The sequence below is a fragment of the Phoca vitulina genome, unplaced genomic scaffold (genome assembly GCF_004348235.1).
Source record: "Phoca vitulina isolate PV1807 unplaced genomic scaffold, GSC_HSeal_1.0 scaffold85, whole genome shotgun sequence".
In the NCBI taxonomy this organism is placed as follows: Eukaryota; Metazoa; Chordata; class Mammalia; order Carnivora; family Phocidae; genus Phoca; species Phoca vitulina.
In genome coordinates, this window is record NW_022589788.1 from 4,333,667 (window position 1) to 4,357,498 (window position 23,832).

The 23,832-nt window shown below is 46.1% G+C and overlaps 1 protein-coding gene across 1 annotated transcript in view; it reads right to left on the reverse strand.

Moving 5' to 3' along the window:
* Nucleotides 1–23,832, reverse strand: part of KIAA0232 (KIAA0232 ortholog) — a 60,569-nt gene that overhangs the window by 21,547 nt on the left and 15,190 nt on the right. The window contains 2 exon segments of the mRNA XM_032395465.1: nt 1,522–1,588; nt 14,267–14,404. Of these exon segments, the coding sequence (XP_032251356.1) occupies nt 1,522–1,588; nt 14,267–14,404 (205 nt within the window).

Genomic DNA, 23,832 nt, shown 5'->3' on the forward strand with positions numbered 1-23,832 from the left:
TAGTTAATAAATGCTCCTGTTTTTTAAAGTTTCTCAAGTAACTTTAATCAGAACTTATATAGGCTTTATGGCTTAAAAAGAACTCTAGACCCATCTGTCTTTTTAATAAAAATCTCTTTTCTTGGGGCGCCTGGGTGGCTCAGTCGTTAAGCGTCTGCCTTCGGCTCGGGTCATGATCCCAGGGTCCTGGGATCGAGTCCCACATCGGGCTCCCTGCTCAGCGGGAAGCCTGCTTCTCCCTCTCCCACTCCCCCTGCTTGTGTTCCCTCTCTGTGTCTCTCTCTGTCAAATAAATCAATAAAATCTTTAAAAAAAAAAAAAAAATCTCTTTTCTTCACAGTCCCAGAGGGAATTCTCTGGCTTAACCACACTAACGGTGGGCTGGGAGGGGAGAACTCGCCTCATCACTGACTGAGCGCTCTAGAGGCACCTGATTAGAAGACTGAAATCCTCTATTAATTTCACCAGAAGGAGAGAACATCTGTTGAGATCCTCACAAAATTCTGCACCCATGGACTCTGTACTGACTCATCCTGACTGATACTAATCTGTAAAGAAAACCCATTATAGGGACGCCTGGATGGCTCAGTCGTTAAGCTTCTGACTTCGGCTCAGGTCATGGTTCCAGGGTCCTGGGATCGAGCCCCACATCGGGCTCCCTGCTCCTCGGGAGGCCTGCTTCTCCCTCTCCCTCTCCCCCTGCTTGTGTTCCCTCTCTCTCTCTGTCAAATAAATAAATAAATAAAATCTTTTAAAAAAAGAAAGAACGAAAGAAAGAAAGAAAACCCATTACAATCAGCTCTGTTACAACATCTAGGTGAGCAAGGGCTGTGTGTCAACTAAAACAGAAGCGAAGGGCTGAACTCTCAGCTTAGCTCCCGGGACTGCCTTCGGTTACAAACAAATAAACTCTTCAGGAAGGCTCAAGGCTTGGCGGGGAGCAAACATGGCCATGGAGAAGACAAGGAAACCAAGACCCTTGACCTTAATACGTAGCTTTCACCAAGGGCTTGCAGAAAAGTTGCCACAAGAAGCTGTGAGGCTTCATGAGTCAAAATGACTTTAACGAGCCCCAAGACCACCTTTCCAAAAAAACCTGACAGCCAAGGCAGAAGTTCCTTTTGGGCCTGAAATAGAGTCGAAACCTTTGGAGGCCCTGATGTCAACAGGCAGATACCAACGGGGGGGCAAGGATGGGAAAGTGAAAATATTGCTCCTGATCCCTGTACTTCAATGTGAAGAGGACACCAAACATACCCACCACCCCCCGCCACCCCCAATGAGGGCACCTGTGAATTGAGTTGCTCCTTGGAGAGCAGGGATTATCTACGAGTGACTGCTGAGGGTGACCAAGAAGCCCCTGCAGCTCCAGGCGCAGCACGCTGCTGGACGGCGACACACTGGACACAGAGACTTGCTTCTTGTTGTCTGTCTCTGGCCGATTCTAGCATCTCCTGAGTCAAATCCCTTGGTGCCCGAAGCCCACTGTGTGCGGACGGGTTCTGGAGGCTGTGCACTCACCTTGCTTACTCTGAAGGTCTTTGAGTCTGGAGCAGAGCTCCTCCACTAAGGTCTCGATGCCAGAGCTCTGTGTGAGAACAGAAATACCCGTTAGTTTACTACCAGGCCCTTGTACACTCTTAGTTTAATATAAAGGTTTTACCAATCTTCCCTGTTCCAAATGAAATACGTTAGCAATATTTACACCACACAAGAGCTGGAACACTCCAGGTTTGCCCATCAGACCTAGCAGACGTATTTTACGAATCCAGCACAGTCACTGGCACTTACTGATCAAACGTGAGAACATTAATGTGCCTCCCGGGACGGCCTGCCTCCCAGGGGCGTAGCATCTGCTTGCGGCGCGGCCGACACACCTATGGGCCCATCATACGGCTACAAGTCAGTCACCATCCAAAACAATATTCGATATCTACGTGAGCAAGGTCTTTTATCAAACTCAATACACGGGGTGGGGGAAATCACACAAATCTCATGCAGCTGCTCTAGGAGCTCACAGTCTAGAGAAAAGAAGGCCAATGTTTTCTTATGGGAAGTGAACACTGATGACGGCAACAGAGAGCGCAGTGCACGGCCCCCACGGCCGAGAGCGGGCACGGAAGCTCGGTTTTCTCTGAACGGTCACGAGCAGGGCATTAGGCTCCACTGGCGGGGGCGGGGGGGGGGGGGGGCAGCTAAGGACAGTGCACACAGGAGCCTGGAATGGGGAGGCTAACCAGAAGAGCCAAAGGTTAAAGAAAGAGGAATACTGCAAACTGGCACAAACAAATCAGCTTTCACTATGTAGACTTTTCAACTTTAACAATTTTCTCTTTCTCAAGGAAGAAAGAAAAACCCTTCACAGGGTATGAGAAGAACAAACATATTTCTGAGAACCTTTATTCAGTGGTCAAAAGTCCTGTTTAAATTGGAAGTGAGTCTCTCTTAGGTGGGCCCGACCCGGACAGGTGCACATGACTCTGCTCAACCCGCTGCCCTCATGGGTTCTTGAGGGGCTAAAAATAGAACTTTTCCCCATTCACTGAACTCAAAATGACTCAGCACAAGTATTATAGATATCCCAAAGAAGAAACCGCACAGCTCCAGTTTGAACAGCAAGAAACAGAGCACAGAGAAAATGGTTAACTGTAGACAGGAACAGTTACACTCTATCTACGGCAGATCACAGCATTTAGTGGGGAGACAGGCCAGAGGGCGACAGGGAAATGGGCCACAAACGAGCCGTCCTTCCCTTAAAACCACTCAGAAAACCCGCAGCAAATGTTAGTCCCAGACCCTGCTCGGCCGCCACAGTCCCGTCAGAAAGCCTCCGCTTACCATAACGTTCAAGGTGTGCACGACGTGGCTGTTTTATTGCACTTCCCCCAGACCACGAACCTAACACCGGTGTCAGCTGACACGCCGCTTGCTGCATGCTGCTCGGTACAGCAAGCCCAGGTCACTGTGTTTCTAAACCTAGTGCCAGGCTCCAGTGCCGAAGACCGAGCCTCTAGGAATCGCCTGTTCAAGTCCGTTCGGGACCCTATAGCGGCCAGCCGTTTCAATCTACACGGAACAAGCATGAGAACCAAGGGACGAGATATTATGTTTCATGCTTTGTCTCGGAAACTGCGTCCACACATCTGTCAAGTTGAGTTGTTCTGTGCAGTAATGCAGCTTAGAAGTATATATATTTGCTCTCATATATAAATGGCAACAAAAGAGGGAGCTTGCTCCTTAACTCTGTACATAAAGGCAAGCTCTCCCCACCAGGCTTCTGTCTTCCTTCCCTGACTCCTGCAGCATCCTGCTTACATTACACATAATCATTAGACTGCGGGGTTGTAATTGTAAACTGAGACACAAAATGGGGTACCCAAAGCAGCAGTGTACCCGCTCATCTCCCAGCAGGCATTCTACAATGTGAATTTGTTGCTGTTAATGAGAAATTCCATTTACTTTCCCAATTATGATATAAACTATTAGGTATTTTAGTATTTCCATAGTGTATCATATCCCGAGGGCATTCAAGAATACTGGGAGCCTACCGTATCTTAAGAAATAAAGTAAATTAGAGGCGTCTGGGTGACTCAGTCGGTTAAGCATCTGACTCTTGGTTTCAACTCGGGTCAAGATCTCAGTCGTGAGATCAAGCCCCGTGTCTGCTTGTCCCTCTCCCTCTCCCTCTGCTCCTGTCTCTCTCATAAATAAATAAATAAAATCTTAAAAAAAAAAAAAGGAATGAACTAACAGTGACAACTGTAAGGGAGGACACGCTGTAGGTGAAACTACTGCTACCCCTCGCTGAACTCATGGGCTGTTTCTCGAGCGGCATCACCTACGGTCACGGCCCAGCATCCGATGAACGTGTAGAAATGCCCCCCACCCCCCGGAGCAGTAGGAGCACGCTAAAACTCAAGCAACTGTCCTCCAAATCCAGACTGGGGAAGCACACGTGGGGACTGGCCAGTTTCTGAATGCATGAGCACCCACTGGTTTAGCACTCACTCAGTCAACGAACGGTCACGAGCACCCTGGGCCAGGCGTGACCCCCGGAGAGACAGGGCCCTGTCCTGCTGGTCAGAGGGAATGGCCGAGTGGAATGTATTTGGCCCTGGGGTCTCACCGGGCTGGGTCTGAATTCCCCCCTTGCACATACGCACTGAGCAGCAGGTGAATGAACTTGATCCGGGACGCTGACAACACTACACTTTCCCCTCGAGATTCGCGAGGGCAAACTAGGATGACGGACGTGTGAGGCGCCATCAGAGTGCCTGTCACATCAGTCACCTAAACGCTGGTGCCATTTCTAGATTTTGTGTATGTTTTCCATTTTCCAGAATCTCATTAATGGATTCACTGATTCTAAAATGCCTTTAAATTTTGCTCTGCTTTGAGTTGGAAACTGAAGGAGTAAGAAAGGTAATTAACCTGACCCAGATCAGCCCAAGTCCCCCGGATTCTGCCCAGACTCCGAGGCCCCGGGACGGCCACACTCCCTTGCCGGAGGCCGCGAGTGGTGCCGAGGACACAGACGTGCCCATGGAGCCCGAGCCTCCGTCACATGCGCTAGCTACTACCTCACTGCTCCTGGAGAATTCGGTCATGTGCTCCCTTTCCACAGTGTGTTCAGTCCTTCTCCAGCCTCTCCACAGTACCCATCCTTGTCATCATGAAGGAAACAAAGGCCATTGCACTCAGTCCCCCATCCTCTCTCCTCTCCACATTCAAAGGTTTCTGTCGCTATTCTATCCATCTCAGAGGTTCATCTTCTATGGAGAGATCACGTGAACTGGACATTCCCTAACTGCTGGACGGGCACTCCCACCCCAACCCTGTGGTCACTAACCAACAGGACACTCAGGTGTTCCACTCACAGGGCGCAACAGGGGAGTCAAAAAGACCTGGGTTTGAACGTCATGCCAGGGCTCACCACGCAACCCTACCTAAATCATTCACAGATCACCCCTGTCTTTCCACAGCCGGGAAACGGTGACACCAGGGATGATGCGTCTCCTGTGGGCGGCTACTGCACTTCCTACACCAGCCCCCCAACTTCTCTCCTGCCCACTGCTTCTGCAGTGCTCCTGTTCTACTTCCTGGGGAGTCCCTCCACTCTCCCTTCCAACCCTTCTGCTGAGCTTTTTCATCTCTGCTATGTGTTCAGAACTGAAGACATCACTTTGTCCCCTGAATGTCTCTTCTTCACAGCAGCCCGACCTTTGGCACCATGGCAGCTGGACGGAAGAAAGGGACGGGGAGGATTCATTCACCAATCTGTTGACTTATAGTCTGCAATTTCCAGTAAGGCGTCTCACACCATCTCAGGTGCCTGGTGTCCTGCCTGGTTCCATCGCTCCAGAAAGTATGTGTCAGGACGGGGAAAGCCTAGCACTTTGGGGCTCCCGATGAGCCATGTCTCCTGGCACTCAGCCCAGCGCAGGCCCCGCCCACGGTGGCACACCAGCGAGTGTGATGCCCGTGCTCTCGGGATGCTACCTCCTGGGCTCCACCTGCCTGCACAGAGCCCTATACTAGCCACGTGGAGGTCACAGCTAGTGATCCCCACAGAGACACAGACAAGTGAGGAGAGCAATCTTGCATCTTCCAGGCCCAGCTGCCATCTGATTGCAAGCGCATAAGACCCCACACAAGACCATCAACAGAACCTCCCAGCTGAGTCCTAGCTGACCCACACAACTGTGAGCAAGTAAAAAGGACTGTTGGTGTAAGTCATTAAGTTTTGGGGTACTTAACCAAGGTACACACTTCCAAATACTCCTACCCTGCACATGGACGGAGCTCATTTACTATTTTTCAGATCTCAGATTTTTATTTGTATTTATTTATTTTTTTAGAGAGACAGTGAGAGAGTGCACTCACATGAGCTTGCGGGGGAGGAGCAGAGGGAGAGGGAGAATCTTAAAGAGGCTCCACACCCAGAGCATACCCAATGCAGGGCTCAATCTCACAATCCTGAGATCATGACTTGAGCTGAAATCAAGAGTCGGACGCTTAACTGACTGAGCCACCCAGGCGCCCCTCAGACTTGAATTTCTAAAGCACAGTTGGAAGATTAGTGGGAGGAAACCCAACTAAATACCAAGGAACGATGACTGGTGCCGATAAACTGTAAAGGATCACTTCCATTTTAAAAGACTTTTTAAAATTCAAAACTAAGTTAACGTTAAGCCAATAAATAGAAGAGCACCAAGTGACACAACTGAAGAATCTATACCAGGGTTCATAAGCTCCTGCTTCAGTGGCCATGGAAGTAGCAGAAGTATGTGACGTGGCCAGCTATAACGCAATAGAAAGTGGGGGAGGGAGCACGCACCATGCAGACAGAGCAAACATCTCGGGCCTATAACCATTCAAAATATATATATATATTTAAAAACCCAAACAAGGGGCGCCTGGGTGGCTCAGTTGTTTAAGCGGCTGCCTTCGGCTCAGGTCATGATCCTGGAGTCCCAGGATCGAGTCCCGCATTGGGCTCCCTGCTCGGCGGGGAGTCTGCTTCTCCCTCTGACTCTCCCCCTCTGATGCTCTCTCTCTATCACTCTCTCTCTCTCAATAAATAAATAAAAATCTTAAAAAATAAAAAATAAATAAAAAAATAAAAACCCAAACAAAAAGCTGTTTCTGCCAAGGCACCTGCATGAGGGTCGTGATTCCCATCCCTGACCACAGGAAGATCTACGAAAATCTACCCATTGGCTGCCTCCAGCTCTTATTTACAGCTGCTCTCTAGAATATGGTAGAGAGGAGGGGAGACGTATCCATTGGATAAATATTATCAAATGCCTACCACATGCCAGGGAAGACAAGATCCACTTCTGCTTAGAATGATGGACAAAAACAGTTATTTATCATAAGAAGTAGAGGATGTCAGCATCTGTTACAAGTAACGATCAAATAAAGTGAGGAATGAAGCCTTAGAAAAAGATAACTCTCTTTGCCTCGTCTGTCGCAGGGGGTGCAACACGCCCCCTCGTGCACGCAGCCTGATTTATGGCCCACGCCACAACCCCCCACAGGCCACTTGCTTGCCCTCCTGCCCCCTTGGCCACAGATTTCAGCAGTTCCCATTTCTTTCCTTTTCTCATATCCGCACTTCTCGACATTTGATATTCAAGAATTTCTTGTAAAAACCACAATTTCGGGGCGCCTGGGTGGCTCAGTCGTTAAGTGTCTGCCTTCGGCTCAGGTCATGATCCCGGGGTCCTGGGATGGAGCCCCGTATCGGGCTCCCTGCTCAGCGGGGAGCCTGCTTCTCCCACTCCCACTCCCCCTGCTTGTGTTCCCTCTCGCTGTCTCTCTCTCTGTCAAATAAATAAAATCTTTAAAACACACACACACACACACACACACAATTTCCCACTTTTTCTAAAGAGAGACCAAAAGATCTGGCCCCATCAGGCCTCACCGCTCTCTACTGTCGTACATATCCAGCCTCCTACCTGGCCCTGGAGACAGGAGATCTCCGGGTCTGGGTGAGCTACACAAACAAGCCAAAGGTCTATTATTCCACATCCTCCCTGAACCACGCAGCCCCACCAGCCCTCACACACCCAACCATCCTTTCTGAGTCTCCATGTGGCCCTCTTCCCAGCAAGCTCACGTTCAAAGCTCTATTCATACCTCCACCCACAGATTAGTGTTTTTTCCCTAATTTCCTTTCCTCAGAAATGAAAACTGCATATTTTTTTTTTTTAAAGATTTATCTGAGGGGCGCTTGGGTGGCTCAGTCGGTTAAGCATCTGCCTTCGGCTCAGGTCATGATCTCGGGGTCCTGGGATTGAGCCCCGCATTGGGCTCCCTGCTCAGCAGGGAGACTGCTTCTTCCTCTCCCTCTGCCCCTCTCCCTGCTTGTGTGCTATCTCTCTGACAAATAAATAAATAAAATCTTAAAAAAAAAAAAAAAGATGTGAGAGAGAAAGAGAGCACGAGCAGGGGGGAACAGCAGAGGGAGAGGATCCTAAGCAGACTCTGTGCTGAGCACGGAGCCCGACATGGGGCTTGATGTCCCATCCCTGAGATCATGACCTAAGTTGAAATCTAAGAGTCAGATGCTCAACCGACTGAGCCCCTCAAACCAGGCATCCCTGAAAACTGCATTCTTGCAGTTGCTCAGACCAAAAATTGTAGCTATCCTCTCCAACTCCTTCCTTTTCTCCACCCCAAATTGAGTCCCGTCAAAATGTATTTAGAATCCCACTAGTTTTCACTGTCCTCTACCTTCCAGACCACCACCTTCTCAGAGTCTGCCCGTGCCCTGTCCTGTCCCGTCCTGCCTCAGTGCAGCGGCCCACGGGGTCCTATCAGCTTTGAAGTCAGGTTACACTAGTCTCTGCTCCAGGCCCTCCAACACTTCACTGCTTCCCAGAGGAGAAGCCAAAATCCTCCCAAAGGCCTACAGGTGTCCTTGAATGCCTGCCACCATCAACACTGAGATACGGCCGAGGCTTCCCTGCCAAGGCTAGCTGGGACAGCACAGCCACCTGAGTCTCCTCAGCTTTAGCGACCACTGCCCGGCTTCTCAGGGCTCTGGCCTACAGAGGGAGCACAGCCTCACCTCTTGCAATGTTCAGAATCTAATTTTAAGTGCTCCATAAATGTTACTTATCATTGTTTTGATGCTATTTATCCAGAAAGAGTTAAGTTCAAAAGTCAGTGTGCAAAGACACAATTAATATATATTGTCAAAATTAACTTCAACAACAGACTGCCATGGAACAGTTTTTGTATACGCAACCCTATACGGCATATAAACAACACATGTGCAACGAAGATGCACGACATGCTTTCACTGGTGGGCTTCGGTCAATGTGGGAATATGAGCGACTGCAACAAGCCCCTACGGTACCCGGGGCATCGATCCCTCCGTGAGGCTCCGTGGCAGCCTCAGGCCGAGCGACTGCCCAGGCTGAGCAGCAGCACTACTTCCAGAACCTCACCAAGTCATCGCTGTGAGCCTGACTTACTCCCCAAACAGGGCCTGCTGCGGTTTCTCATCTTCCACTGATGCCCAAACTGGGCGACGAAATACTAGCTTTGACACAGCTTTCAGGAGCTCCATTAAAATAACCAGAAACAGAACTCGTTGTTAAAATGAAAACAAAAACAATACAAAAAGCTCCAACTCCGGGGACTGAGAAAACAGAAGCACGGAAACTTGAGGATTCCAAAAACAAGAGCCGGCAAACTCCAACATTGTTTTATGGTTTTTAAAATGGGGCAAGAGGTCTGGATGTAACTGACAGCAGGCACATGGCCTGTCCACTGACGACAAAGAGAGACAGCTCAGGAGAGCATCCCTTAATGCCACCAGCCATGTGGGGGGCATGAGGGGCACCGTCCCCTTTACAGGCCCCAGTACAACTGCAACCAAAGCAGATGCAACCGTGCTAGAGAAAATGAGCGCCCGGAGAAGTGCAGGTCACGTGCTGGTGCAGATGAAGGGAATCGGCAACGGCAGCTTCAGCCGGACCTCACCCGGACCTCACCAAGGCAAAGCCCACGAAGGTCATGACCTCCTGGGGGAATCAAGACCAACTGCCCGAAGTCTGTGCAGGTGCTGCTAAACTTTATTCAATGTCTAAAATTAAATTGGACATAACGGAGTTTCCTACTGTTTTGGTGACGTCCCTTAGACAAAATATTGGGCTGAGTGGGTCAAAGAGATGTGCTGCAATGTGGGGGTACAACTCGCTGCAGGGAGAGAGTGTCACCTCACAAGTATGTAAAAGTGGAGTCAGGGAAGTCGGCCATCCTCCTGAAACCACGACGCAGCGAAGAGCCTGATGCTATGGATGCTTTTAAAGAAACAACTAACACTGTACCTTGTAACAGTACAACACACACACACATATGAAAGTCATGAGAAAAGAATTCATGGGTAACGCGTAACATCACCCCTACCCACCGACCTGATATGACGACAGCCACATTTATGTTACTGTCTTGTGCTTGTATCACTGACATTTTAATCGGGTTGTAAACTCGTTCGAGACTTTTGATTCTGGCCAGTTGGTAGTGACTGGGTGGGAAAGCAAAGCACAGCACCATGTTTACCATCCTCAATGTTTAGGAAATGAACATCATACGCATACACGAACACTCACTGTGGCCAAAACAGAAAACAAACCTTTTGCATTCTAATTTCCTATGTAGGACCTCTTCACACCTTTATTTTCATTGAAGCTGCCAGATAGATTCTAGAAAGAAAAGCTTGGGGACATACAGCCTACAGTTTATGAACATCCACAGTGATTCCTTTCTACCGTCACAGCCGTAAGGAAAGAGGGATTTTTTTTAAGTTCTTTCCACTGACTCCCCAAAACCCAGAGAGCTGGCTTAAGGAGTCTGTATGTCGGGGCGCCGGGGTGGCTCAGTCGTTGGGCGTCTGCCTTCGGCTCAGGTCATCGTTCCAGGGTCCTGGGATCGAGCCCCCCATTGGGCTCCCTGCTCCGTAGGAGGCCTGCTTCTCCCTCTCCCACTCCCCCTGCTTGTGTTCCCTCTCTCGCTGTGTCTCTTGTCAAATAAATAAATAAAATCTTAAAAAAAAAAAAAAAAAAGAGTGTGTGTGTTGATGCCCACACAGCAGCAGCGCCCTGAAGAAGGCCTGAGAACTTCGTACTTCCTCTTCCTTCGTTCTGCAGGCACATCCCCAGCTCCCGGTACATGCCTCGCAAATTCACTTACTCAGCTCATTTTCATTTGGTAAGATTAAAAGCCATCATTGTTAGGAAAAAGCAATGCAACAATTTTTTATGAAATGAGAAGAACAAATCAAACAAGAAGACTTCACTGGGCTTGAAAACAAAAATCCCCCCTTTGACTTTCCGGCAAAGGAATGCATTTTTTCCAAAGCAACAATGGAAAGAACCACTCTCCTTTGCCTGCACTGTTCCTACTTGACACCAAGTCCTTTCCAGCACACATCATGCTCAGCTAGGAGGAACCAGACATGAACGCCACAAGGCAGGGGGGAGCAGGGTCTTGTGTTAGGCTAGGAGAAGGTGCGGGTACTCCTCACTTCCGCGGTTCATGTTGGGCGCCCTGGTTTTCCACTCGGCTTTCCTTCACCACGAGTCGAAGGCAAGAGGCATTTCTCAGCAACTTTGGTCCAAAGAAATAAGATCCTCTCCCAGACTGAAACTCCTGACTCACATTTTCCTCCCAAGCATGACTCAGCAGCTTCTTTGGATTTTACTCAAAGAATTTACCTGAACTAACCTCTCCTTTAAAAAACCATCTGCTGGGGCACCTGGGTGGCTCAGTCGTTAAGCGTCTGCCTTCGGCTCAGGTCATGATCCCAGGGTCCTGGGATCGAGCCCCACATCGGGCTCCCTGCTCGGCCAGGAGCCTGCTTCTCCCTCTCCCACTCCCCCTGCTTGTGTTCCCTCTCTCTCTGTCAAATAAATAAAATAAAATCTTTAAAAAAAAAAACAAAAAACCATCTGCCATTTTCAACTCCAACTTACTTTCCCTTCAGTGTCAGGTAGAAAATACCTTTTGGGAAACTACCCAACATCACCCCCTTCTCTCTCAGTACTGCCCCTGCTCCAGGAGTGGACCCCCAGGCAACTCTGCCCCCTCCTTGCAGCTCACCCATTTGGGGGGTGGGAGGACTTCTGCCCAAGCCCAGCCAATGACATTTCTCCCTAGCTGAACAGTGGATACTAGCCTTCAGCAGTGGTGCTGGGATGGGGCTGGCAGGGTGGTTTTCTCACTGTGTGTGCTAAAGGAGAGAAAGCCAGACTTCAGAGAGAGGCAGAATGACCCAGAAGCAGAGAGAGAAGCAAATGAGAGATTGCGGATCATTGAGTAAATGACTTTAGCTGCCAATTATTTCGTTCCCGGTTGAGGCCGCTCCTCAGGCTGTGCATTTCCAGGCCTGTTTCAGGGAGATAACCCTACGCCCTTCATGTATATGCCCGCCTTTTCTTAAACTAGGTTCCTGATGTTCCCACTTGTGATGGAACAGTTCCGCAGTCAGCCACATGAGCGGTAACTTGCAAATCCCTCTCCCACAGTCGGGGAGGCAGCAGTTTCGTGCAATCAAGAGAGGAACCCAGTGGGAGAGGACAGGAAGGGTCGGGACGCCAAGGGGAGACTCCTGAACATCCGAGTGCACCACTGCATTCAAGAGACAGCTGGCGCCTCCCGAGACGGCACTCGCGAGCCGTCAGGCACCAGACAGCACACAGGGAGCTCACGGTCTCGGGCCCCAAGGAGCACGTCACGAAGGGAAGACAGAAATGAGCCAGTGCAACTGAGGATGTGAGGCCCGCATGAGCAGGACGAGACGGTGCCAGGGGCTCGGGCTCTGAGAACGTGCTGGCAGGGGGAGAACGCACAGCTGGGACGTACTGCACAAGCCTCAGGAGGCGTGTGCGCTAGGCGGTGGCCACAAGAGGACACGTGCACAGACTACCCAATGTAGCAAAGCCGGTCACCCCAACATCAGCCATTAGAGAACTCCTAGGATTGTTTTAGTCATCTTCTAATACTCACATAAAACATTTGTCATGTCCCTTAGCATCCTGAAAGAACAAAATGGTTTTAGAATATAATCACCCATTTAGGGGCGCCTGGGTGGCTCAGATGGTTAAGCGCCTGACTTCGGCTCAGGTCATGATCCCAGCATCCTGGGATCAAGTCCTGCGTCAGGCTCTCTGTTTGGTGGGGAGCCTGCTTCTCCTTCTCCCTCTGCCTGCCTCTCTGCCTACTTGTGCTCTCTGTCAAATAAATAAATAAAATCTTAAAAAAAAAAAAAAAGAATATAATCATCCATTTAAATTAAGAAGGTTCTAGAGGACAGAATCCTTTCAATTCAACTCTGCTTCATAAAAGGTACTTAAACCACACCATCTCAAATAACTGGTAAAAGCAAAATAAAATAATTTTCAAAGTAGTGGGATCTCAGAGAGTACATCTTATAGTGAGTTAGTAAGAACTGCATAGTACCGGGGCGCCTGGGTGGCTCAACTGGCTAAGCGTCTACCTTCGGCTCAGGTCATGATCCCGGGGTCCTAGTATCGGCTCAGGTCATGATCCCGGGGTCCCATGCATCAGGCTCCCTGCTCAGCGGGGAGTCTGCTCCTCCCTCTCCCACCCTCCCTCCCCGCTTGTGCTCTCTCACTCTGTCAAATAAATAAATAAAATTTTTAAAGAAAAAAGAATTGTATAGTAGTAATTTAAATGGGTGATTATATTCTAAAACCATTTTGTTTTTCAGGGTGCTAAAGGACATGACAAATATTTTATATGAAATATTAGAAGATTAATATAATAAAATAACCTTATATGGGGTGCCTGGCTGGCTCAGTCAGTAGAGCATGCGACTCTTGATCTCAGGGTCATGAGTTCAAGCCCCAAGGGTGTAGTGCTTACTTAAAAAAAAAAAATCTTGGGCTGCCTGGGTGGCTCAGTCGTTAAGCATCTGCCTTTGGCTCAGGTCATGATCCCAGGGTCCTGGGATCGAGCCCTACATTGGGCTCTCCGCTTGGTGGGAAGCCTGCTTCTCCCTCCCCCACTCCCCCTGCTTGTGTTCCCTCTCTCGCTGTGTCTCTCTCTGTCAAATAAATAAAATCTTAAAAAAAAAAAAATCTTGTAATATTTTCTAAAAACAAATAAGTATGAATCATAAGCAAATGTAGTGTCCTTAAAATACTAAACCGCTATCCCACTTCTAGGAAAGGATCCCAAAGAAATAATCTAGAATATGGAAGAGCCACATATGAAAATATTCTGGAGAGCATAACAGAAAATAAAGAGCAAGATGAACAGGAATGCCTGGCTGGCTCAGTCAGTAGAGCATGCGACTCTGGGATCTCAGGATTCATGAGTTTGAGCACAGAGATTGCTTAAAAAAAAAAAAAAGAGCAAGCTAAGTAAATATCCACTAATAAAGAGTGTATTATATTGCTGTTGGAATATTATTTGATGAAACAGAACTTAGCCACTACAAAGAATAAAGATAATGTAATAAAAAGACGTAATGGGAAAAAAAGGATATATAATTTGGTGTATACTCTAATTGTAATAGTATTTTAGAAGAATATATTTTAATACAACTTCATTTACGCATTAAAATGCCCTAGAGGAAAAAGTGATACTGTTCACACTACAGCGGTAAGATAATGAGTAGTTTATTTTTCTAAGTTTCTTTGGTCAAGATGTTCTATTTGCGTACTTTTTAAAAAAAATCCCCCCCGCCTCTATTTTGTTAAGTAATAGAGATGAACTGTGAACCTACTTCATCAGAAGCAGAGCGAAGACACTGGACAGCAGCCTGTTTTTTCATTTCTTCCAGAGTCAGATCTGAGCACTTTTTCTTACTCTTTCCCCATTTCTTGTAAGCTCCTTTTTCCCAGCCCAGGAAGATGTCATTCTCCTAAAATAAGATTAGACAGAGTTCAATGAACAAGACTAAGAAGCATGTTTCAAACACTGTTATTTCCCACATGCTCACATATTCCCCTCCCAAGTACATTCACGTTAGTAAGTTCAGAGACCAGAGAACATGGTCAGTCTGAGCGCTGTGGAATAATCATTCGTTCGGTTGGTATCTATTACCCAGATTCTCATTATATTATTTATGATTTACTTATGATCTGAAGGAATATGGCCCACTGACATTCAGTAAGTGCTAATAAACTTCAGACAATTTTATGTAAATGCAAGTACATCATAAATTCCAAACTACATACACAATTAATTGTCTTCTCTTCTGTGCTTCTCACTCCTCGATAATGAGTATTTATATTACTATCAGATTTTAACATTTAACAGTTAAATGGTTCAATCCCTATTTCTTTACCTTGTAGTCTAAAAAACAATTTTATGTTGGCATGACAAGTTTATTTTTCTCCTTGGTTACATAGGCCCATAATAAAAATCTGAAGAAAATTTGAAAAGTGGGAAGAAAGCAAAATCATCCACGATCCAACCACCCAGTGAAAACTAGAATAATTTGGTCTGCTTCATTTTGTCTTTTCTGTATGGTTTAAAAATCACAGATTTGAATTCATGCTAGTTATAGAATATTGTATTTGACTTAACTTACTAAATTGTAAGCATCACCTCAACATTACCACAAATTCTTTGGCTATAGAATATTCTAAGATGTAAGTTTATAGCTATTTCACGAAACTGGGACTTTAAAGTCATATTTTTAATTGCTTTGCTACTTTGTTTTGCCTTTTAAAAACCCCTCCATTTGAAAATAAATAAATAAATAGACTTCCATTTGACAAATTACGATTAAAACCAGTGGACAGACATAAGAAAAAAAAGGATCAGAAAGACAAACAATGGAAAAATTTTAAAAATTACTTAGAAGACGATGTGGCCTACAGCAGACCCTCAGGACATGGTTATAAATATATAAATAAGAGGAGATAAAGAAGGAAAAGCATAATAAACACAAAAGATTTGAAAAGATCAAATCATACACCATCAACTGTGTGACCCAATTTTTACTTTGATCCAATACATAAAAATTACTTTTATGCCACCAGATAAGAGTGGGAGAACAGTCCCTCCCTCCACACCCATCATAATTAGCATACTTTTTCTTAATTTCTTAGGCATGTTTGCAGATCTCATGAACCCGAAAAACATATTTTCTGGCTGAGTGGTGTCAATTCCAATTTTCCAAGGGAAAATGTGCTTAATGGCCAAGTAAGTACTATCAGTATATTTCCATTTATCTGACGGGTTTGGCTGGACTACACCTGAAACCAGACATTCCTTATCAGTGGTATCTTCTGGTGATAGGGTTTGTCCTCTAACAGGAACAGTGGACAGAACCGTAACAACACTGACTCGAAGCTTCCAAAGGCAGAAAGAAATGTTGTAATTCTATTGTTCATAGCATATAAAACAAAGTAGAGAAGTTATCTGTGTATTAGTGGAAAACAGGACTCCTTTTTGTTTGCGCTGCTCAGACTGGCTCTTTCTCCTTCTTGAGATTATGAACACGTTTCCCTACTGAAGTTATAGCTCAGCAGAGGTCACCCACATTCAAGGGGCTGAATGAAGTTTTATTATGCAGACAGAAGGGACTTTCAAAACTCAGTTCACATGGACAGGTGCTCTTTATAGAGGCAGTCTGACAATACATATCACATCTTAAACATGGCCGTGTACTTTCAATCTAATAATTCTATTTCTGAGAATTTATCCTAACAAAATAATCACCACTCTGCTCACACATTTAGCTACTGTGTGTTGATAATAGTGCTGTCAATCAAGGCAAACATGCAGACACAATTTAAACGCCAAATAAGGCAGACTTGGTTAAATAAGTTATGCTTCATCCAGGCGATGAGATATTACAGCCATTAAGGAGATTATGAAGCCTATGTATTGACAAAGAACGCTATCCACAGCATACACAAGAGAAGTAGTCTATAATAAACAGTACAATCGCATTCCGTGTGATGTGTGTGCACATGAACTAAGAGGTCACTGAGGAGCTTACCTCTTGGTGAGCAGGAGAAGGAAACGAATCTTATTTTCTGATTTTTCTTACACTTAGGTCACACTCTTTAGTAGTCAAAAGTTGTTGGGGGCGCCTGGGTGGCTCAGTCGGTTGGGCATCTGCCTTCGGGTCAGGTCATGATCCCAGAGTCCTGGGATCGAGCCCCTTAGCAGGGAGCCCGCTTCTCCCTCTTCCTCTGCCGCTCCCCCCAACTAGTGCTCTCTCCCTCTCTTGACAAGTAAATAAATAAAATCTTTTAAAAATATAAGTAAACAAATAAATAAAATAAAACCTGTTCATCGCCCCCAAATGAAACCCTGTACCGTTACCAGTTCCTTCCCATCACTACTTTGCTCTCTCCTGAGTCACTGGGGAACTACTCACCTGCTGTCTCTATGGATCTGCCTATTCTGGAAATTCCATATAAATGAAATGATCCAACAGACTTCCTTTTGTGTCTGGCTTCTGACCCTCAGTGCGAGGTCTTGAAGGCTCATCCTTCACACAGGTTGTGGGATGTATCTGTGCTCCATTCCCTTTTCTGACTGAGTAATATTCCACTGCATTTCATCTGTGCATGCATTCATTAATGGGCATTTGGATTGTTTTACCTGTTGGCTATTACGAACATTCACATACCAGTTTTTGTATGGACGTATATTTTCTGTTCTCCCGGTTATACACCTAGGAGTAGAGCTGCTGGATCACACAGCATCTCTGTGTTCAACCTTTTGAATAACTGTCAGACTATTTTCAAAGCAGCTATATTTCACCATCACACCAGCAATGTCTCAGGGCTCCACCTCCCCCACATCCTCACTGACACTCGTCATCTCCTGGGTTTTTATTTTAGCTATCGCGGCATGCACGAAGTGTGTCTCATCATGGTCTTCATCTCCCTAATGACTAACGACATGGAGCATCCTTTCATGTGCTTACTGTCATTTGTCCAGAGAAGATATACCAACGGCCTATTCAAATACTTGGCCCATTTTTAAATGATCTATTCTGAACACACGTCTCTCATTAAATACAGGATTTGAGAACATTTTCTCCAATTCTATAGGTTTTTTTCACTTTCTTGATGATGTCCTTTGAGGTGGAGAAGTTTTTCATTGTGATAAAGTCTCATTTATTGAGGTCTTTGGCTGCTTGTTTTTGGTGTCCCAAGAAATCACTGCCTCCTCCAAGTCATGAAGATTCACTCCTACATTTTCTTCCAAGAGCCTCATGGTTTAGCTCCTTTCATTTAGGTCTAGAGACCAGATGGAGTTCACATTTGCATGTGGTATGAAGTAGGAGTCCAACTTCCATTACAGGTGGTTACTCTGTTGTCACCGCACCTTTCGTTGAAAAGACCATTCTTTCCCCCGTGAACGGTCTTGTTAGACCATAAATACACAGGTTCACTCCTGACGCTCACTTCCATCTTCTATAGCGTTATGTACACCGTATCAAGTGGTCTTGCTTACCGGAGCCTTGTAGTGAGTTTTGAAATTGAGAAGTGTGAGTCCTCTAACTTTTTTCTTCTTTTCAAGATTTTTTTTTTTTTTTTGGCTATTCTGAGTCCCTTTAGAGGTCTATATGGATTTTAGGATCATCTTGCCAATTTCGGCCCCATGGGCGGCAGGAACTCTGACAGGGCTGCGCTGGGTGCGCGTCAGTGTGCGGGGCGCTGCTTATTGACACGGAGTCTTCTGATTGTGAACACGGGAGGTCTTTCCATTTACGAGGTCTTCTTTCATTTCTCTCAGTGACGTTTTCAGTGTGCAAGTCTTGCACTTCTTTTGTTAGATTTATTCCTAAGTATTTCATCCTTTTTGATACTGTTGTAAATGGAATTTTCTTAATTTCATTCCTTACGATTTTCTTTTTTTTTTTTTTTTTTTTTTTTTAAGTTTTTTTTTTTTTTTTTGACAGAGAGAGAGACAGCGAGAGAGGGAACACAAGCAGGGGGAGTGGGAGAGGGAGAAGCAGGCTTCCCGCGCGGAGCAGGGAGCCCGATGCGGGGCTTGATCCCAGGACTCTGGGATCATGACCTGAGCCGAAGGCAGATGCGTAACAACTGAGCCACCCAGGTGCCCCTCCTTACGATTTTCTATATACAAGATTGTGTCATCTGCGAACCACAGATAGTTGTAGTTCTTCCTTTCCAAGCTGGAGGTCTTTTCTTTTCCTTACCTAGCTGCCCTGTTCATGCTGATCTATAAGACGACACAGTGTCTTTCGTCTTTGAAAATGTCTTTTCACACAAACAGATACTGCCAAATACTGACATTAACCTGCAGGCATGTTAATTGCCTAGAAGACATTTATAAAATTCTGTTAGATTCTTCTCTTAATATTTGCCTTTCCACATGTCATGATAGTGCAGATTAGTCACCCCCAAGTGAAAGTTTGGTGGAAGCTTCTCAGCTGAACAGTTGTGAACAGATGTGAGATACAGACGACTGCTCTGCACCGTGTCAAGTGGGAAACCACAGCTGGCCCTGCACTGCGGCCCTGGACAAATCCCACCACCAAGCCGGGCCGGAGCGGGGAGCTTGCTTCTTGTTTTCACTTTGACAGAATGAAAACGTACAAAGCAGCTTGCCGTTATTTGTGAGTCAAACAATGTTAGCTGTTAGGATGGCTTTATAAATTTTGCAGATACATGCTGTTTTGCCTTGTAATTTTAGGTTGACTTCATTCAGAAACATTATCGAGTGTGTAGCTAAAGTTACATAACAGCGTAGTAGATACACTTTGTGCATTCTGGTTCTTCCACTTACTGTATTTGAGGGCTCCCTTTTTTTTTCTGGTTTCATGTACTGTGTGAATGTGTTAGGACTTATTTAAACAATAGCTTCAAGCTAATAATCAGCTTTTAAAAGAACACAGTATAAAAAGATAGTTCAAGATATTTCTATTTTATTATGTTTTTAGTACCCTATGCTACACTCATTACCAGTCCACTTAGGCACAAACATAAAATACTGGCCATGTGCCAAATATCTACTCGATAAACTCAGTAAAATCAAGGATGATTTCTCAAAGTCGTAATCTTAAAGACAGAGAAAATTACCAAGTACCAAAAGAAGATACAGCTAAAGAACATTCTCAGCATGAAAATCTATTACCAAGTACTTTTCCAGACACTACTGTGAGGTGACATAAGGCTAGAGTTTTGATTGACTCTCTCTTGCTGCCTTCTGTCAAAAAGGAAACACTAGGAACCGGAGGAAGAGAAAGAACACACCATTCTGAAATTACAGCTGGGATAATGACGTCTGCCGTTAGCTGCTCGGCATCCACCCCTGCCTCCCACACCTTCCTGTTAACAGCACCCTGAAAAACCAAAATCATGAAGTGTCTGAATGGGTCTAGTACCACCCCCATCTTCAGGCCCTAACTGGCTTAATACAAATCTGCGTGTTTCATCCCTTTGGCCACAAAGATTGGCTCACACAGGCCTGGGACCAATCAGACCTGGGCACTTGAAAATGAGCAAAAACGGGGGGGGTACACACGCTCTGGCTGCCAGAATTGTGCTCATTTTCACTTGCCCCCCACGTCCCTGGGAGCTGGCTGCAAAACCAAGCTGCCAGAGGGAGGCAGGCAGCGAGGCAGGGCAGAAGTTCTAATGACACCGGGAAAGCTCTGAACTGAACCAGGTTCGGGCCAGCAGCCTTACTTCTGGAAATTCAGTTATGGGAGACTTTCCCCACCCCACCTCCCTGTATGCCAATTTAGGCTAAATTTTTGGTTGCTTGTGAATAAAAGATACAGCTAGAATTTGAGGAAGGGCCTAAGTAATGAATCCACTTCTCGTTGCTCAACAGAAGGGCGACTTGTCTCTAAAAAACAAACATTATTTCAGGTTAACTCCAGCTAGGTCCTCAGTCAACAATGACAATTCTTCACTGTCCTCCCTACACTCAGCTGCCTAACCAGTCTCCCCAGCAGCACATGCCATCCTGCAGTGCCAGGGGTCTAGAGAACTGGTCTGTCCCGGGGGCTGACGAGCAACCCCCGACACAGCACGTCAGGTTCGTTGGGATCGGTCTGCTCACTCTCCCAGTCTCACCCCCCACTCCTGCCCCTGCCCTGCTCGTCTCCGGCCTCACAACACAGGCCCTTCCTGTTTCCGTGACCTCGCATGCACTCTCCCTTCCTCCTTCCTTCAACTGATCAACTGGTCTCTCCTCTGTCATTCCCACTGCCATCGTCCCCCATCCACAGTGCCCCCAGCTCTGCACAGCTAGTGTTTCACAGATCCCAAAACCAGCAGCTATCTCTGGAGAACCATCACTAGTCAGCCCTGTACTCCTGGTGCTTGTCACAGTGTCTGACACGTCATGGGCATCCACGTGGTGAGCGAAAGAGCAGACATGTGCATTTAAAAAATGCAATTATTTATATTAAAAAAATAATGCAATTACTTATATTCAAAACCTTTTCTCTATTCCATTTAAAGGTTCTACCCTTGGGCGCCTGGGTGGCTCAGTTGTTAAGCATCTGCCTTCGGCTCAGGTCGTGATCCCAGGGTCCTGGGATCGAGCCCCGCATCGGGCTCCCTGCTCAGCGGGAAGCCTGCTTCTCCCTCTCCCACTCCCCCTGCTTGTGTTCCCTCTCTCGCTGTCTCTCTCTCTGTCAAATAAATAAATAAAATCTTTAAAAAAAAGGTTCTCTCCCCGAAAAACCCACATTTTTATTATGGTGTCTTAGGGAGTCTGTGGACATGAATTTGTGTGCCATCCACAGTGCTCACTCCTACTCTGACGGTACTGTCATGTTCCCTACGTGTAAGGTTTATTTAATCACGGTCTGCTGAGTAAACGTATGCTGAAATTCAGCATACGTGGTGAGACACCTGAGGAACCCAGGACGGGTCAGATTTTGTGGTAGTTACTGTGAAAGACAACCATAATCTTCCAGGGGAACACTGCAGATGCTAGCTTCCCCAGGTAGAGATACGCGCAACTAATGGTGGTAGACCGCAAGAGCATGTCACAAGTGGTTCCAGGAATAAACAAGCTGTGCCCAATGCAGAAGTCATCAGTCCCACTCAGCAGTCAGTACTGGGATATTCTTATTTAGCCTCCTGCAACACAAATAATGCAATAATGCAGCTATATTTCTAGAATGATGGACTCTGAGGTAGAAGATACAACTCAATTAGGAGATCTACAAGAAACTGTAACAAAGCTACACTAATCAAAACAGAGTGGTACTAGCAGAAAGACAGATATTAGACCAAAGAAATAGAACAGAGAGACCAGAAATAGACCCTCGTGCACGTGGTCAAATGATTTTCAACAACAGTGCCACGACCACTCAATGGGAAAAGGACAGTCTTTTCAAGAAATGGTGCTGGGAAGACTGGACATCTCCTGCAAAAGAATGACACTGGATCCGTACCTCACACCATATACAAAATTTAACCAGAAGTGGATCAAAGGTGTATATGTAAGAGCTAAATCTATAAATCTCTGGGAAGAAACAGGGTAAAGCTTCATGACATTAGTTTTGGCAGTGATCTCTTGGACAGGACACCAAAGGCACAGGCAACAAAAGAAAAAAACAGACAAATTGGACTTAATGAAAATTTTTAAATTTTGTACGTTAAAGGCACTCTGTATCTACAGAGTGAAAAGACAGCCCACAGGATGGGAGAAAATATTTCCAACCTTGTCTCCAATGGGGGGATTAACACTAAAACATATGGAGAACTCCCAACATTCAACGACAGCAAGAAACAGCTCGATTAAAAAATGGGCAAAGGACATGAACAGATGGTCTTCCACAGAAGACACCCAGATGGCCCGTGAGCACAGGAAAAGATGTTCAGCAATTACTGATCATCAGGGAGAATGCAAATCAAACCACAATGAGATACCTACCACCTCACACCCATCAGGATGGCTACTATCAAAAAACTAGAAAATAACGAAAGTGTGAGTCATTTTTACAGAGAAATTGGACCCCTGTGCACTGTTGGTGGGAATGCAAAATGGTGTAGCTGCTGGAGGTTCCTCAAAAAATTTAAAACAGAAGGGCGCCTGGGTGGCTCAGTCGGTTAAGCATCTGCCTTCGGCTCAGGTCATGATCTCATGTCGGGCTCCCTGCAGCAGGAGAGTCTGCTTCATCCTTTCCCTCTGCCCCTACCCCCTCTCGTGCTCTCATTCTCTCTCTCAAATAAATAAAATTTAAAAAAAAAATTTTTTTTTAAATAGAATTACCATATTCCACTTCTGAGTACATACCCCCCCGCAAATTGAAAGCAGGGTCTCAAAGAAATACTGTTTCATATTCATGGCAGTGTCATTCACAACAGCTATGACATGGAAGAAACCCAAGTGTCTACTGACAGATGGATACGCAAAATGTGGCATTTTCCTACAATGGAATATTATATAGCCTTTAAAAAGGAGGAAATTCTGGGTGCCTGGGTGGCTCAGTCATTAAGCATCTGCCTTCGGCTCAGGTCATGATCCCAGGGTCCTGGGATCGAGTCCCACATCGGGCTCCCTGCTCTGCGGGAAGCCTGCTTCTCCCTCTCCCACTCCCCCTACTTGTGTTCCTGCTGTCGCTATGTCTCTCTCTGTCAAAAAAATAAATAAAATCTTTAAAAAAAAAAAAAAAGGAAATTCTGACACATGCTACAACATGAATGATGTCTTTCAGTACGTAAACAAACTGTAATTTATCCAGATGATGGATTATTCAGTGTCACAAAGCAATGAGCTATCCAGCCACAAAAAGACCAGGAGGAAACTTAAATGCCTATTAGTTGGTGAAAGAAGCCAATCTGAAAAGGTCATATGCTGTGTGACCCCAATTCTATGACATTCCGGAATAGGCGAAACTATGGAGGCAGTAAAGAGACCAAAGGCTGCCAGGGATTGGGGGACAGAGGGATGAACAGGTGGAGCACGGAGGGTGTTTGGGGTAGGGAAACTACTCTGTAAGATACTGTGATGTTGGATACATGGCATTTACTCTGCATCTGTCCAAATCCAGAGACTGTTCAACACAGACCGTGAAACCTAACGTGAGCTATGGCCTTCGGGTGATAATGTGTCCGTGCAGGTTCACTAACAAAGGTACTCGTGGGTGGGGGGTCGGTAACGGGAGAGGCTCTGCACGTGTGGAGCAGGGCGTACGGAGGAAATCTCTTCTTCTCAATTTTACTGGGAACCAAAATGTCACTGGCAGCAGACCAACTTACCTGCCCGCACTAAGCAGAAAAGCCAGAAAAAATGCAAAACCAAAGCAAGAAAGAACACCTGGGCTGAAACATTAAGAGCCTGTCGAAGCATGAGGCCTTGAGAAGACAAGGAGGGGGACCCGTCCTA